The following is a 16,674-nucleotide window of genomic DNA, read 5'->3' as shown; positions in this document are numbered from 1 at the left end:
TCAACAGTTGTTTTTAATTATGTCAAAGTTCATTTCAGTAGTTGACAACATTTGAATATGTCTGGATGATGACAGTTGTTCACATATAAAATATAGCCTAAAACACACATGATACACTTTTTTTGTGTTTCTTAGGGAGGTTTTTTTCATAGATTATATAAAATGTGCCTACATGAGCAAATGGTCATCTATGACCTTTTATATATCTAGAACAGCTAAAAATCGAATTACATTTGTGGAAAAAACTTTAAAACTAAGTAAAGATTATCCTGTGTCTTTCAAAGCCCACAGGATACAACCACCAGTGTAACAAGCTAAGCTAAGCTAAGTATTACACTCTTACAAAGCACAGGCAAACCACAAACACACTACAAGGAGAAATCAACCAATATTCAGTGCTGCCTGGCACTGTTACAAACCTGAATCTTAAAGTGCAATTACATTTATTTTTTTTAAACGTAATAATAATAATAGACATAACAAGCTATTTCATATGTGTGGTTCAAGTAATCCCCCTAAATGTAGCTCAGGGCTGTTTCACACTGGCCAGTTGATTTACTGGATACAGCCGACCTCCACGTCTGGCAGCGTGGAATAGTCCTTTTTCAAATGTAGAAGGAAAAGCACAGGTGTTACTAATAACATTAACAATGGCCCTGTTCTGTGACATTCGGTTTACCGACTGTGTTATGCCAAATTTTCTTTTGCAAGAAAGGACAATATCTGACCCCAAACGAGCTTTGTTGTCCCATTGCTTCCAAAAAGCACTGCTTTCCACATTACTAGGGGTGTAACGGTTCACAAAACTCACGGTTGGGTTCGGTACGATACAGTGGAGCCACGGTTCGGTACGTTTCGGTACAGTAGAAAACTATAAATGCCAGAGAAATGTACTTGATTTTAAAATATATTTATTGATTACAACTAACATCATAAAGTTATTCTTTGACTTTGAACAATGATGGAACTATACCTGAGTGACCCATCTTCTGGGGTGTCTTCTTAGCAACACATAAGCATAAAAAACAAACTGCTCCTTAATGTTATGTAGTATTGTTACTTACATCTTGTATTGTTACTTACATCTTGCAGAAGAGATTTTTAATCTCAATGGGACTACCTGGTTCAATAAAGGTTTAAAAATAAAATAAAAAGAAAAAAATAATCTTTTTTATATTTTTTTATTCAAACGTATTGTTCGGTTCGTCATGCATACCGAACCGTGAGCCTCGTACCGAACGGTTCAATATGAATACGCGTACCGTTACACCCCTACACATTACCATTCATAATTGACCTGTGCTACAAGCTTTCTCAAAGGCAGCATCAAAGGCAGCATGTCAAGCGTGATTGGTCGACAGACAAAAAAACAAACAGTTTCTTTCTAAAAAGCATTTTCGGAGACAAACTTATCCCATCTTCTTTGCCACAGAGCCAGGGCTTTCTCCTGCTGCTTCGAAGTCAAAGAACTATACCTGAAGGACAGACGATGGAGATGTCAGTGAGCGGTCTGCTGAGGCATGTGACGCCCTCACGCACAATTCAATTGTAATTTGTAAATCACCTCACCTGATAGAGTTCACAGCCAGCTCTTTGAGGGAGCCCAAACGGGATCTAATCCCACCAAAGCCCACAAACGCCTCGTAGAAGTCATAAGAGAGTCCGGAGGCGCCGAACATGGCAGGGTCGTCGGAACTGATGACCACCGGGTGGTTTTCTGACATCAGTGCAGCTGCTGGGTGGTTTCGCATATCATTAACTAGCTTCAACACCTGAACGAGGAAAGGAAAGGAGATATTTTGTTGAAAAGATGCACGATAAATTAAATGATGGTTGATAGTATTTGATGTATTACACGAGTAAGTATTTTTGGTGTACAGTATGGTGTACAAGATGGCAGTGTACCTGGTTGGAGATGGGGCACACTTCCACAGCCACCCCTCTCTTTCTGGATAGGTCCTTGGCCACTGGGTGGCGAAGCAGAGCAAACCCATGGCCAATACGGGACGTGTTCAACAAAAGAGCGTCCAACAAGTTCTGGTCCACATCTGTGCCCTCCAGATCTATATTTAGTACAGACAAATCAGAATGGATGCTAGTATGGGATGTTGTATGAACACAAAACGTGATGGTTCTTTAAAGATTTTGGTCATGATTTAATTATGATTTCATTTATTTAGTTTGGTAACAATTTGGAATCGTACAAAAAAGATCGGACAGATGTGTTTATGATAAGGTTGGCATTGTGCTTTGCACTTTTGCTAAAGGTAGTGTTTATACATGTCTACCTCATTCTAACACATTTCTATGACTTTGCGGTAAATTCTCACGACCATACATTCTCGGAAAGATCAATATGACGTGTTTCAAAATTCACAGTAAATCTTAACTCAAATGAATGACAAGCTATGGCTGTCGTGCAATATGACCTGAAACAAGCTTGTGTCCTCACATGACTTGCACACGAGGCTCGACATTTCATTTTTAGCTCCAAAGCAACTGTGGCTTGTGGTTTTCTTGAGTTACTTGCCACTCAGCACTTTCACCAGACAAAATGTAGTTGTTGGGAAATGATGTTTCATTTGAGTCAAGTTGACCGGTGTGCTACAACTGATTCGAAGAACAAAATTTACAACCCTTTTAAATGTAAATGACCATCCAAGACAACATCAAATGTATCACTACAGTCATCATTCAGCTGTGATATGTTGTGTGTGTGTGTGTGTGAACATGCCCGAACATGAAGGTACTGTTTATCGTTTTCTTGCAGTCTATCTACTTTATTAAACTGGTAATTGTGAATTATGTTTTTAGGACTTTTCCAAGACTTTCTAGGTTTATTTATTTTTCAAAAACTGTCCCAGGCCTTGAAATTGCTACTTTCAAAATTGCTACTCCGACATGTTGACTCACATTGATCCGGATGAAGTTGATAATCCCTAGACCTCATGTGCGGATTAACCTCCAAGCCACACGGTGCGATGTGTAATACCGTAGTTGTACAAACTGAATGCTTATGAGCTCACCGGTTTCTCCAGCATGGAAAAAGAAAGGAAGCGTCACCCCTCTCTCTACTGGCAGTGACAAGGCCTCTCTGAAGTACCACAGCGGTCTGCCTCTGTCCTCGCGGCCCACCTGTACACGAAGACAAAAACAATAAAAATACGGAACTCAACGCTTTTACATTAGACATGCTTAAGTAATGCTTGCTTTCACAGATTCAAAACAGTTAAATGAAACTATAAATCAAACTCATGCTCACCATGTCAAAACCAGCCATGATATCTGGGAAGTCTCTCCGCAGCTTCATGGCCTCCTCCACCACTCTGGCCATCACTGACGCATTCACTCCCCTGATGACAGCACAGCGTGTGATCAATGATTACATCAACATCCTCTTCGGTCTGCTGGGGAGCATCTATTGTGAGGGTATTCACCGGTTGATTGTGACGATGATCCTTGCTCCGAAGAAGTCTGGGTGGTCCGCCGTGAACTGTCTGGTGACCTCCTGGTAGGTCTTCAGAGTCCAGGCTGTGTCGTGGGTGCTGCCATCCAACTCGTATAGCTGAGTCATAAAAAAAGACACTCACTCACCACGACGCATGAGCAGACAGGGGAATGCACTGGGCATGACTTTGGAGTACCTCTGGGAGTAAAGCTCGCAGCTCCAGGTACATGATGTTGTCCATGTAGAACTCGGTGAGACCTTGGTAGTAATAGTCGCTGAACACAGGAGCGTATGTGACCAGGCCCCAAGCTACAAGGAAGGCCTCTTCAAACCTATGCCATACCACGTCCTGACTGGGGTACACCACTTCTGGATCCTGATCCGTGAAGAGCGTCAAGTTGCCCGTGATGCTGTAAATATATAAGACATTGGTTGTGATCAGATTATTTTGGCTTTCACTTACCACAGTCGACGAGATTTATTTCTTAACATTTCTTTGTAGAAGGACCTTGAACTACCTGGAAAACACTTCTTTCTCGGAAATCTGCAGTGGCCTCTAGCTGCTTTCTTGGGTTTAACCGAAACACACAACCGATAAAGTAATCAAATTAAATTTAGCTTCATAATTAATAGCCCATCTGATTACTTAATATTTGGAGACTCCTGTTTTTGATATCACATCCTAGCATCTTGTTCCAAATAGAAAATCCATCTCATTAAGAGAGTAATTAAATAATTAGTTTGGGACCTTTAAATACAAACTGTATCATGTTGAACAATTTAAATGTGATCTCATATGACTTCTACGAGGCGTTTGTGGGCTTTGGTGGGATTAGATCCCGTCATTGCCACACTCAGTGGAAAAGTGCACACTGGTACATTTCATGGGACAATAACTTTAGAAGTTTACATGACAAACAGAAAAGAAAAGGAAAAAAAAAGTAGACTCGTAGAAGAAAAAGAGCCCAATCATCGGGATGTCGTCTAGAATAAAATATACTGTTTTCTGTGGCTCGTTTATAAATCTGTGGTATTTATTTGATCTAAATATATTCTAAGCTCGTCCAGAAAACCCCCCCACCTGTTGTCAAGATCCGTGGTGTTGCTCATCTTGGCCCTGAGGTTCTCCAGGAGGGTCCAGGGAGAGCAACGTGGTCGAGCTTTGGGCGATCGGGACGAGAAGATGAATCTGATGGACTGGTTGTCAGTGAAGCACATGTAGCAGTGGGGACGATAGGTCACGTTCTTCACGAGCCACTCCACGTCCACCATGGACAAGTCGTGGACATGGAGAGCTCCTCCTGAAACAGGGAATTACACAACTATAAAGAACCCGGACTCTGATTCTGGGTTTACTGACAACTCCTAAATATTGCCTGTATGGAAAAATCCAACATTGGTGATGATGAACGCTATTAACATGCTTTGAGGCATGCGACTGAACATACCTTTAGGCATCTTCTGCAGCAGGTTGAAGATGGGACCGGTCCTGATGAGGTCCCTGGCCTTGAAGAAGTGCATGGCGGGAGGAAAGTCTGCTCTCGCCATCTCCTCCTGCTTCATCTTAAACAGGAGAGCGTCCAGCCGCTGCTCGGCGTCAGTCAGCACCATCTGCCCGCCCGTCTGCATGGAGGCCTCCAGCTGTATGAGGGCCTCTCTCTGCCGGGGGTCCGGGACGGCCAGGACCCCGGTCAAGTAGTACAAGAGCAGACAGGCCACGGCCGGGTGGGGGCGCTGTAGAAGCACTGCCATGGCTCGGAGAGTTTGTGGGGCTTCTGGGAGAAAACATAACAACTGGGTTCGTCAGGAAAAGCTGGTTTCGACAACCCCAAACAGTTGTTCTGTTGTAGCTGAGGTAAACATAAATACATACACCTTAAAGCTCCTACATCAGCTGGAGTAGAGTAAATACAAAATGACGAGGTGTTTGTCCCTCAGCAGTCATTTCCACCATGTTTACACGCTAATACTGAGATTACCGAGTGAAACACTGTGATACTCGTGTACACAACCAGAGGATAACAAAAACTGCGTTCATTTGAGAGAGACATTTTGGCTTGTGTTGTTATTAATAGGTTGGACAGAGACAAGACGACCGGTAACTGTTACATTACCTTACTTTAATCACTTAGTCGTGTAGTCTCACTACTGTAAAACATTGCCATTTAACGGACAGCAAGTGCTTCAGGAGCTTAGCTGGTGCCTCGACAGCTGGCGACGATGTAAGTAAACAGTCCGGTAGAGTCACTTCTAAAACAGAGAACCACGGACAGTGTCAGCTGGAATTTCAACACGCGTATGCTTTGGTCGAATAGCTTACTTTATTATTTCGGTGTCACAAAAGTAGCAAATAAGCAGCGCTAAAGCTAAGTTGGGGTCTTTGTCCGTCGATTCAGTGATTCAGTGATTTCAGTGACACTAGATGTGTGTTTTCCTGTGTGGGGTGCAAACCTGAAGTCCCGCCTCCGCACCGATATGATTGGCTGAAATTCAACCCGGATAATCATTTGATTGGTGGAATGTAGAAGCGTAATAATAGTTGGACATACTAGTTTATGGCTTGTTTTTTGTTTTTCCGGGATACGAGTTCATCAAATAATACAAACCGTAGAAATACTGAACTTTGGCAGTCATTTTGGACAAAAATGTAAACAAAATGCAAATGGTAAAAAACTATTTCTGTTGCATGACATACATTTATCAACAAACTGAATACATATTTATCTCGTTTCTATTTGAGACATGCATACATAGTAAACAAAAAAACAAACTAGATAAAGCATGATCTGTAAGCTATTAAACAGACCAAATAGGCCTCATTTCTCCATCCAGTCACAGTAAAGATACACACCTGTTACCCATCGTTACATATTGAAGGGACACTGTTAAGTATTCAACTCATAAAAGGAGCAGCTATTAAAATTGAGATCTTAATGGAATAAGAAGGATAAAGTCCTCCACTTTGTTCTTTATTTTTCAACAGATTGTCAGCCTTTTTCCTCCATAATGTCTACAATTAACTTTCCTAATGCAGTTCTACAACCTGCTTACTAAGTATCTTAATTGTATGCCTCATTTCATTTTTTTTTTCCTGTGTTTGAACAAAATCATGTACTTGTTTGCTCTACAAGGAGCCTTTGAAGGAAGCGTGAGCAGCCATGCTGCTTCCTCTTGACGTCACAGCACATCTCCTGCAGATATAAGAGTCAAACAAAGCGGCACACAATCTGTGGCGGGTGTTCGTCAAGAGGATGAGCACTAATTGAAGGCGATGGCGTGAGGCGCTCCAATAGATTAATGCATTGTCTTGCATTGGCCCTCTTGTTTTGTCTGTTTGCATTTCATTACTTTTGGCCTTTCAGTTTCTTTAACGGATTATAGATACATGCCCCATTACTACGGCAAAGCATTGTTTCATGTATATTTTTTTCACAGCACTTTTAATTTAAGTACAGCTCCACAAGTCTAAAATCCCCTGATATACCGTGAGGGACGTGACTAGTAGTAAACAGTATATTTTTTTGAATAAAAGGATTTTCTTTTCATTGACAATGATTAAACTGACTCTTGTTTGAGAAAAGTGATTTATTTCTAAGAAATGTACAGTATAGAAAATACTCTGTTCCATTTCCAAAATAATCTACATCAGTCAGATAAGAACTTGTAAACGTCACTGAAAATGAAAAAGGTACAGTTCTCTTTTTTCAATGCCACCATGCTACTGAGGTAAAAGACAGCTGCTGAAAAAAACAAGAAAAAATAGAAACATACACCACATTTATATCAAAACAAGTCCAAAAATGTACAAAAACGCTTGAAAGAGAAAATAAATATGATTCACATTTAATCACGTCTAAATGGTTTTCACTAGTGCAGAGAGATGACAGAGTAAAATGAGAGATGAATGCACACTTCCAATCATCTGGTGCCGATTCTACACACCAAACACACCCACACACAAACATATGTACAGCATAAGACAGCATCACAACCTCAGACCTTTAAAAGAAAACACTGTCCTTCATGCATTAGACAGCGCAAGTGAACGCACTACCTCCAAAGTGACCCCATTAGGCCCACTAAATATTGAGACAATTCCCTATTTGAACTAAATAGTCTTTTGTGACACATTTAGAAAATTGTCCACAACTTCTAGCACTTTCCTATTCCATCTTCCTCCCTCAAATATTTCCTTACAATGCCGTAGGTACCTACTACTAAGGAACATAGTAACCCCATAATGACTCTATGCAGTCTATTACAGACCCTAGACTGGAAGAACGCCTACTTTGTCTAGTTCCAACAACCTTTAGTCAGAAAGGCATGCACTCTGTACAACTTGAGACCAATTTACAGACACGAGATGTTGTATTGTCCATCACACTCCATTTAAAAACTGATGAAGAAAATGCCGTCCCATTTAAACGATTCAAGGTTTACTTCATTTACAGAACGCCTGTGAACGTCAGAGTCAGTCGACACAGCAAACTGCAAACAGCAAAATGGCCCTGCATTGTCAGGCCATTTCATTCATTTCAGTTCTGTAGGACTACAAACTAATAGTGGTGCTAAAAATCATCAGCTGGTCACAAAGTGTTGACCCATGGGAGTCTGGCAGAGCACGAAAAGAAGTTCAGGGACTCAGTAGATGCTAATGAGGTAGATTAATTTACTGTCATCGCTGAACTGCACAAGTGGGGTTCACAGATGCAACATGGACATGATGCCGGTGCAGGACCACACCTGCATCAGTTATGAGAAAAAAACAAAAAAAACCCTGGAATAACTCAAATTTAATCCATCTCACTTCAAATCCACTTTGATTAAAATGGGGAAGAAAAAAAGACAGGTGGTGGTGAGGTGGATCCATTTGCCACAGTTGCAGTCCCATTTTCCTTCTGCTGCTCCTCCTTCAAATAATGCAGAAAAATACCCGTATAGAGAAACTGTACAACCTGAGGATCTGTTTAGTGTCGACATGGGGAAGAGGAAGCACTCAAAAGAAGACGCCATGCAAAGGGCAGAGCCGTGAATCAACAAAGAAAGTACACACGTTTAGCTGGAATGAAACAAAAGTCACAAAAAAACAATGGGATTTCATGCGTTTGTTCTGTGTATGTGCATTTACCAGCCAGCAGAACATGTCATTTGAGAGATAAGGATATATTTTCATACATAGATGTGTTTGACTAAAAATAAGACCATTCAAGGCCACTCAATTCCAAGATGTCTTGACTAAAAAAAACTAAAACAAAAAAACAGAGTTATGTAATTTTGCGCTCTCTTTGCCTGTCACTCTGTGCTAATCAAAGACATTCTGGACAATGAAGGCAGCTTTGAAAGATGCATATACAGCGTGTTTACTGGAGAAACACCGTTAGAGTAGGGGTGGACACGGACAGCGGTTTCTGCTTAAGACAAATGATCAGTGTTTGTGTACTTTCACATGCAGCTAACCTGCTGTACACACTTTATTGTCTACACATTCACTCATACATTCACAAAGGTAATCAAGGCAATTGCAAGGGGCCTGTGAGTTGACTGGGTTAGGGTGACCGTCTCATAGTACCTTCCTTTTCTACACCTGAGTTTAAAGATAGGGTTGGAACACAAAATATCAGTAAAAAAACAACAGTCCCTCTCATCTCCATCACACCCCCTCCTCAGCTCTATCAACCGCTACAGTCAAAGGACGAGATAGGCAGCAGGCTGTGTTCAGTGTCCTTTACTCCATTCATATCCCCCATTGCTCAAATAGGAGAGGGCTGTCCAGTGTTCTGTGTTGGGCAGGTTTGGCCTGGTGGTCCTTCTGCTGGAGGACCCTGGCTCAAAACAGTCCCGACGGGAGGAAACCCCCGTGGTGAAGTGACCTTGAACAAGTCAGTGAATCCCTGCCAGTTCATGTGGAGGAAAGAATTGTTCTCCAGGGCTCAAAAACATTTCACATTATCATCATGTCGGTTATACCAGCTGCCTGGTTGGATCTTAAAGAGCTGCGGTGGGCGAAACGGAGCCAAAAGGTTCTTGTCCAGTGTAAGAAAATCATTAAGAAATGTATGTGGAGCAAAGCATACACCCACACACTCTTCCTTCTGGGTGACTGCTTTCTCCATAGTGATAAGAACATGCCTGAAAGGAGAAGAACAATTAGTAAAACATGTAACATTTGAACACAACACGAACATCGCTCAACAGCATCGTGACATCATCCCTGTGCTTTGGTATCTTACGAACGCCTTTTGGCAGCATGGTTATGTTCTTAGGGATACACACCATAGGCACTGTAAAGGACATTTAATGAAAGATAATAAAGTCGGAAATTGCTAGAAGCTGCGAGACAAACTTTTAACATACAGTGGAAAGTGCCAAACGTCATTTTTACTCACTCTGATATGATTCTTATCACACATGACTCCTTATTTACTGCTCGGGCCTCCTGGAGCAGCCATCATCTGCTGCCTGTGACCACAACAAAAAAAACATAATGTCAACATTGTTGCTGTTATTAAAAGGTTGCCACTCTTTGTTGTTTTAAAGGTTGTTGCAGTAAAAGTTGTTTTACTGTAAATTACCAATTAACTAATAGACAAATCACATCAACACTACATGGGGTTAAAGAGAAAACTTGTGGAAAAAAGAAATACAAATAAAACCAATCACATGATAACTGCAGGTCACAGCGCATTAAGCGGTGGCGATGAACGAGGCAGTGCAAAACCAAAGCGTTTAAACTTAAAGCCACCGTAATAAGAGAATTTTCTCTCTACCTTGCCGAGTTAGTTGTGAAACAGACAGAAAACCTTCGGTGCTGAGAAATGAAGCCAACGCGGCCGCTTCAGGCAACATATGAGTGCAGTGGATGTTTTGGACGAAGATTTGTGTAAGTAAGAATATTTTCTTTATTGTATTGGGAGTTGATTATGTGTATTAATCAGACACAGCGGAACTGCCGCCTGCGCGTCATGCATCCCGGTACATGGAGGCTCAGGGTACAGTTACACATTGAGGTGGATGGCCAGTCCACGCTTTTACTGAAACAGTGTCTCAGCTCTGTGTCCATCAGTTTTATTTGTCTTTTCAATATACACGGTCACATGTCCTGAGTCAATAGCTCAACAGAAAAATGTGCTTTCAGACATAGACCACAGATACAGAGAAAAATAGCAATATGAAACTCCAAAACTAAGACGGACTGAATCGTATTACCCTGGGTGTAGGAAGTGTTCTGGTGGCAGGCCTCTCTGCTGAATCATCATGCCCTGGAAATTCCCCGCAGGCCGGGGGTGTCTGTACATGACCATGCGTGTCTGACCCGGCGAGTAAGGCAGCTGCTGGGGCCGCTGCAGAGCCTCCATCAGATGTGGGTGAGGTCTTTGGGCGGCATAGCATCCTGGATCTGGGTATGGCTGGCCAGGGTAAGGAGCTCTGTTGCCATTTCCGCGAGTCTGAAACATCATGTGCGGTGGAGGAACGCCACCGTGCTGCATCCCAGGGTGCACGGCACAAGGGTCGAACATGAAGCCAGACACCATGTGCGCAGCGGAGGCAGGGTGGTGCTGTTGAGTTGGCTGGGTGCTACGGTGGCGGGCAGCAGCATTATGGCTGTCGAGGTCCAGGATTTCTTTGGGGCTCTCGGGTCGCTCTGAGCTCTCCTCGTGAGCCCGCTTCGCAGGGCTGCCACCACTGCCGTTGCATCCGCCGGCCTGCTCCCTGCTTTCACCCTTCCTCTCTTCTGGGCCTCCAGGGTGTGGCGCTACTTCAGGCACAGGGCCAGGGGACATCAAACTGGAGCCCTCAGAGCCCAGGGGCAACACGCTGCTCTCCTTCAGCTGACCGTTGCCTCTGGCACTAGCTACAGGTAGGTAGCCATTGGGTGGCAGCGGTTGGCGAGCCTGATAATGAGGCCGATGCCACTCCTCTGGAGGATAGCTTCCTCTACTGTTGGCCTGGTTATGGATCTGAGGTTGCGGGAAGTAGTGCTGTTGCTGGTACTGATGAGCTGGATACACGTTGGGGTGCGCCTGAGGGTGCTGTTGGCCTGGTGTGTGGTAGGAGTAGGCAGTCCCTCCCTGCTGGTGGTAGGTGGGGTGCTGAGCAGGGTTGTGGAGGGGGTTAATGGCCTGGTTGTGATAAGGGTGGTGAGCAGAGGGAGGCATGGGCCTGGTCATGTTAGTCTGGCTGTAGTGTGGATGTAGGTGGTTCCCCATGGCATATAGGTCCATGGCTCCATTTACCTGGCCTTGGGCGTGAGGAGGCATGGCTGGATTGTGAGCAGGTGCCGGCCCTCTCTGAGCCTGCATGCCTGGGTTACTACCGACCACCTGGGTTTGATGGTGATTGGGGCTAAAGTCCTGGTGTTTATAAATACCATTTGGAGGCCCAGGCTTCATCATGTGCTGTGGAGGAGCGGCATTGCCGTCTGTGTGCGGTCTACTTGTGGGCTCACTAGGTCTTTGATCTCCATGGTCTGCTGGGCTAGGCTGGGAAGGTAGTAGTGGGGTAGGATGACTGGGTGGCAACGAGGTAAGAGGAACTGGCTGAGGGGGTCCGGGCTGGGCTCCTTGTGTGGCACTCTGTGGCATCCCATGGATGGGGCTGCTCTGTGTAGGACGTGGAGAGTTGTTCTGGGGCACGTGGTGAGGGGATAGAAGAGCAACATGTTGCCGTGTGCTCTGGGTCATCGGCTGGGGAGAGCTCCGCGGGTGGCATTGGGGCGGTGTACTCTGGGTTGCCTGAGGTTGCGGCTGTTTTTGGATTTTCTGCTGCTCACTTTGCTGATGTGCATCCTGCATGTGCGACAAGTTGCTCTGGGACATTTGCCGAGTGGAATCCTGAGATGCTGCAACATGCAGCGGCGTTACGTTCTGGTGAAGAAGTGCGGGGCTTTGAGCTTTTTGCAGTGGACTGTTATGCGTGTGCTGAGGGTGGTTGGGGTGAGTGCTGTCAGTGGAGCTGTTGTTACTTGGGTTGAGATGGGATGAAACAGCAGTGGCACTTATGTGTTGAATGGGACAGTGGCTGGCAGATTGTCTCTGGCCATCTACCTCCTGCTTGTGGCTCTCTGTTGAACTCTGCGACGGCGGTCCGGACGGATTCTCCTCTAATCTGGCCGAGTTAGAGGCGGGGGGCTCTGCATTCTCTCTGCTTGCCCCGCGAGGACTTCTGTGGGGCTACGAATGGACGGGTGCTCTCGGTTTGTTGAAACCGGGATTTGGGGTGATGAAGCTTCATCCGAAATGTTGGCTGCCATCTTGTTCTCCGATGTTGAGTCTGTTAACATACAGCAAAATGAAAGAGGAAAGTTAGCATTGAAAGAAGAATTGTGGGGAGGTTAGCATTGAACATTGAGCAACTATTATTGCAAGACCAGATTGTAAAGTCAATACCATTGCTGTGTATCGTGTCAAAGGATGTGGAAAAAATGATCAAACATGTTATAATCATCTATCCAAACCAATCAAATGAAAAATACAAAAGCAGATCATTAGGAATGCACCCAGACTCTTTAAAGTGAGAATGTAAACACATTTTAAGCTTGTGAAGCCTAACTGACGACACGCCATCTCTTTTGTACCCTCACAGCAACCAGGAAGAGATTTCACTAAAATAATGAATATTCAATGTGCCACTTACAGTGAAAAATAATTAAAAAGAAATTGCAAAAATCACACCGAGCAAGGACGAGGACGAGGACGTGCTGATTCATAAATTGAGCCACTACAGTCCAGTAAGAACACTTGTGTGGAAAGGTCAGACTGTGCTCGGGCTCCTTCATGCAGAATATAGACGGCTGGTGAAATACTGAGAGAGGAGGTCAGGTCTACCTTTGGGCAGCGTGTCTGTCTGTTGAGAAGGCTGGCTGTCTGGCCCATTGTCTCTAGCAGGACGCAGCAGCTGAACCTCAGGGGCAGGGGGAGGCTGCTGAGGGGGGTGAGCTGGGATGCTGCCAATTCCTGATGGGGGCCCAGGCTGCTGAAAGTTGCCCATGTGCTGATGAGGGGTACCAGCAGGGGGTCCAGAAGAGGCTGACAGCTGCTGCAGGGCCAGCATCTCTGGGCTTTGCAGCATGGAAGCCAAGCGTGTCCTGCCAGAGGAGTCTGGGCGGGCAACAGGGGGGCGTGAGGACACGGGGCCCGGGGAACTGACCGCTGCAGACATTTGATACTGGGCATTGGGAGAAGGGTGGGGGTATCCAGCGGCTTCTGGCCAAGGTTTATGCCCCACTGGAGGGGGGACTCCGCCGTAACTAAAGTTGAGCTGGTTTACCATGTTGGGATCCTGCATTCCCATCCCATTGGGTCTGTCCTGGGGATTCATACCAGTCCACATGTTCGATAGGCCCATACCGGGAGGCCTCAAGCCTGGGTAGTTGTGCTGAGGTGGTCTTTCTGGCCCTAGGAATCTGTTGCCCAAGGGGTGCATGGTGTGTCCTTCTGGACGGTGGTGGGATGGATACATGCTGGCTTCAGGAGGAGGGCCAGGCTGGAGGCCCAACGGACGTGGGCCCAGAGACGGGCCATGAGTCGGACCCATGTAGGGGTGCTGCGGCTGGTGTGGGTTAGGATCTGGGCCCATTGGATACCTAGGACCCATGTGACATCCCTCAACCATGCGATGCTAGGAGAAAAAAGAAATAAAGATTTTGGTGAGTATAAGGGCACATCAGTCGGTTCTACCAGCATCAAGTTGACCACACACACAGAATAAGGTGGTCCCTCAGTAAAAACTAACTGTTCGTTGTAATTAAGTTTAGAAATGATTTAATGCGTCTGTATACCTGCATGTTAAAGTTGTGGGGCAAGTGGTTCAAACTGGGGTCTCCATGCCTGCTAATGTGAGCTGGGTATGAGAAGCGGGGATCCATGGCCATTCTTTGGCCGTACATGTGTGGGCCATGAGGGCCAGGTGGACGATGAAGCTGGTAAGACAACAGAGAGATTCATTATTTCAGTTTTTCTACTAAATTTCTGACAGAATTGGGGGGGGGGGGGGGGGGGTGTAGCTTTTCAGAAATGTAGAGGAAGCAAAGTTTCCCTGTGGATACCTGTTGCCCTGGGTGGTACATGCCCCTGATGTCTCCTCGATGAATGTGCTGCTGGCTTTGAGGCAGGCTGTGGGGGTGAGGGGGGCCGTTGGCCCAGTGAAGGGGCGGCGGTGGACGTGTTTGTCTGTTGTCCTCCTCTGAGAGTGAGCTGCCCTTGCCCCCTTGGGAGTTTCTCTTACGCTGGACTTGCTCAGTGGCTTTGATCAGACTTTCAGGTCCCAAATGTTTACTGCTGCCCCGGCTGCGCTTTTTGTCCTTGCGGTCCTTGTCTTCGCTGTTGATGTGGAACTCCTCATCTGTGTCGCCGTCCTCCGATGGAAAGTGTTTTAATAAGGCCCGGCTAAAACACCGTTCCAGAGACTCCGCCATGATAGTGTACTCTGGGGAAAAGGCGTAAACATTCGCTATGTTAATCGGATAAAACACATACAAGTTATTACAAACAACCACATGTTCTGCTACCCCATAAACGCAGCCACACAAATGGAAGCACATACCTGTAGCACATCCACTCCAGCACACTCAAATAATAGCTTTGCATCCGTCACTCTCTCCCTATCACATGACCACACACTCCTACAAACACCTCAGTCCATCGCTCAGTCATTCCTTCACACTCAAACACTACGGACCAATACGCATGCCATGTATCCATGGACACACACACTTGCTCCTCTGTTCTCATCCCAGCGCTGGCCGACTGACCAGGTCAGAGGGCATAGGTTGACCCCTCCTCCTCCTGCTCCACCCTGGGCCCCCTTACCACGCTCCTCCCCCTGTCCCCAGGGAGAGTATTCAGTTGGATGGATGGCTCCAGACAGGGGGCTTACGGCCTGGAATGTTTTTCTGGCACTGCAGGGCTCAGATCCCCCTGAGCACTGGAGCACAGCTCAATCACTCCTCATTAATCACTGTCAAGGCTGCCCTGGCCCCGGCCCCAACACAGCACTAAGTCCGGCCCCCTTTCTTTTGCTCTCTCTCTCCCCCACCGTCACCCCCCGACTGTCACCCCAAAAATTCATATATGCATTTCTTTCTCACAACACACACCAACTGAAATTGATTTTGAAGCTGAGGCCAACGTCTTAATGGAGGAAGCTGGACTGTAAAGCCGGTTTGTGTTTGTGCAAATGTGTTCATTTACCGCTGTCTTCTCCGTTGTACTCAATGCAGTTCTCAAACATGAGCTTCACGTCGGCAACAAACTCCTCCTTAGCAACGTACTCCCCGTCATTGAGCTTCTTTTCAATGGTGGACAGGTCCATCGGTGTCTGAGGGGATTGGAAGAACAGTTAAGTTCAAACGTTTAAAGCTCTTAAGTGATACGATATTCGTGGTTCGTTGGGATGTGAACCAAACAATATCTCACTAACTGCCGCTACATGCCAGCTATCAGTGTCTTGTGTTCAGCACCTGGATGAGCTCATTGTAATTGGGGGCGTAAGAATCATCCACAGGCTCCAAGAAAGGCCAAGCATCTTTATGGGCCTTCAAGACCTCAAGCACTACAGAGGAGAGATCAGATCAGACATTAGAACACATATCAAGGCAGACTGAGATAACGCAACCGCCTTGAGTGACTGCTCAGAAGCATACCTTTGTATAGAGTAGTGTAGTCGTCATCAATCTCGTAGCTGAAATGTGGAACACACGACATGTTACAAATAGTCAACCTTCAGTCATTTATGCAGAAAGTGAAATGTGGAGTCAAATGTAGAAAGCCTCTCACAATGCTTTATTCCTGCGTGTTCTGTGGACGGGAGAAGAAGGCTCCAAATTGAGGAGCTCGGGTGGCAGGTCCTTTCCTTGAGACAGTAACCAAGCCCTTTCCTCTCGCATCTTCCTCCTCTTTGCTCGCTCTGAGAGAGAAGGACGAACACAGGGGGGCAATTAGAGGCACAAACAATATAAAACACACCAGTCTCAGGAGGCGGCAGGCACATGTTAATTGCTTTTTTTTCTCTCTCTCAGGCTCTTGAGTTACAGTTTAAATTGCACTTGCTGCCCATTGAGGCTGTCAGGAGAGTCAATGAGAACCAGGCCTTGGCCATCAGAGACAGCCGCCGCTCAGATAAGTAGAAAGAAAGCCATTCGTCAGCCATCTTTTCTTCGGCCTCGGTTGATCAAAAGAGCGGAGCGGAGAGAGTGCAAATGTATCGCTGCTTTATCTTTTAACACGAGA

General features: G+C 45.6%; 2 protein-coding genes across 2 annotated transcripts in view; both read right to left on the bottom strand.

The window, feature by feature from the left end:
- Positions 1 to 42: 42 nt before the first annotated feature.
- ada2a (adenosine deaminase 2a) lies at positions 43 to 5,885 on the bottom strand. The gene is made up of 10 exons (XM_079279824.1): positions 5,769 to 5,885; positions 4,897 to 5,223; positions 4,530 to 4,749; positions 3,645 to 3,858; positions 3,438 to 3,565; positions 3,263 to 3,353; positions 3,027 to 3,135; positions 1,906 to 2,063; positions 1,570 to 1,772; positions 43 to 1,475 (listed from the first exon to the last, which is right to left on the bottom strand). Exons 2-10 carry the CDS (start codon positions 5,198 to 5,200, stop codon positions 1,385 to 1,387), a joined length of 1,518 nt encoding a protein of 505 aa, XP_079135950.1. The 5' UTR covers positions 5,201 to 5,223; positions 5,769 to 5,885; the 3' UTR covers positions 43 to 1,384.
- A 2,266-nt stretch (positions 5,886 to 8,151) lies between these two features.
- cecr2 (CECR2 histone acetyl-lysine reader) overlaps positions 8,152 to 16,674 on the bottom strand; it is a gene marked incomplete at its 5' end in the record, with an annotated part of 32,309 nt that continues 23,786 nt past the window's right edge. Inside the window, 11 exon segments of the mRNA XM_079277955.1 lie at positions 8,152 to 9,577; positions 9,835 to 9,907; positions 10,655 to 12,569; positions 12,572 to 12,718; positions 13,273 to 14,065; positions 14,226 to 14,366; positions 14,493 to 14,872; positions 15,637 to 15,763; positions 15,906 to 15,997; positions 16,089 to 16,126; positions 16,222 to 16,351. Coding sequence (XP_079134081.1) covers positions 9,865 to 9,907; positions 10,655 to 12,569; positions 12,572 to 12,718; positions 13,273 to 14,065; positions 14,226 to 14,366; positions 14,493 to 14,872; positions 15,637 to 15,763; positions 15,906 to 15,997; positions 16,089 to 16,126; positions 16,222 to 16,351 — 3,806 coding nt within the window. The 3' untranslated portion in view covers positions 8,152 to 9,577; positions 9,835 to 9,864.

This window comes from Melanostigma gelatinosum (genome assembly GCF_949748355.1).
Source record: "Melanostigma gelatinosum genome assembly, chromosome: 1".
NCBI lineage: Eukaryota > Metazoa > Chordata > Actinopteri > Perciformes > Zoarcidae > Melanostigma > Melanostigma gelatinosum.
Note: the sequence above shows the minus strand (reverse complement) of the source record. Positions and strands in the feature narration are given on the sequence as shown.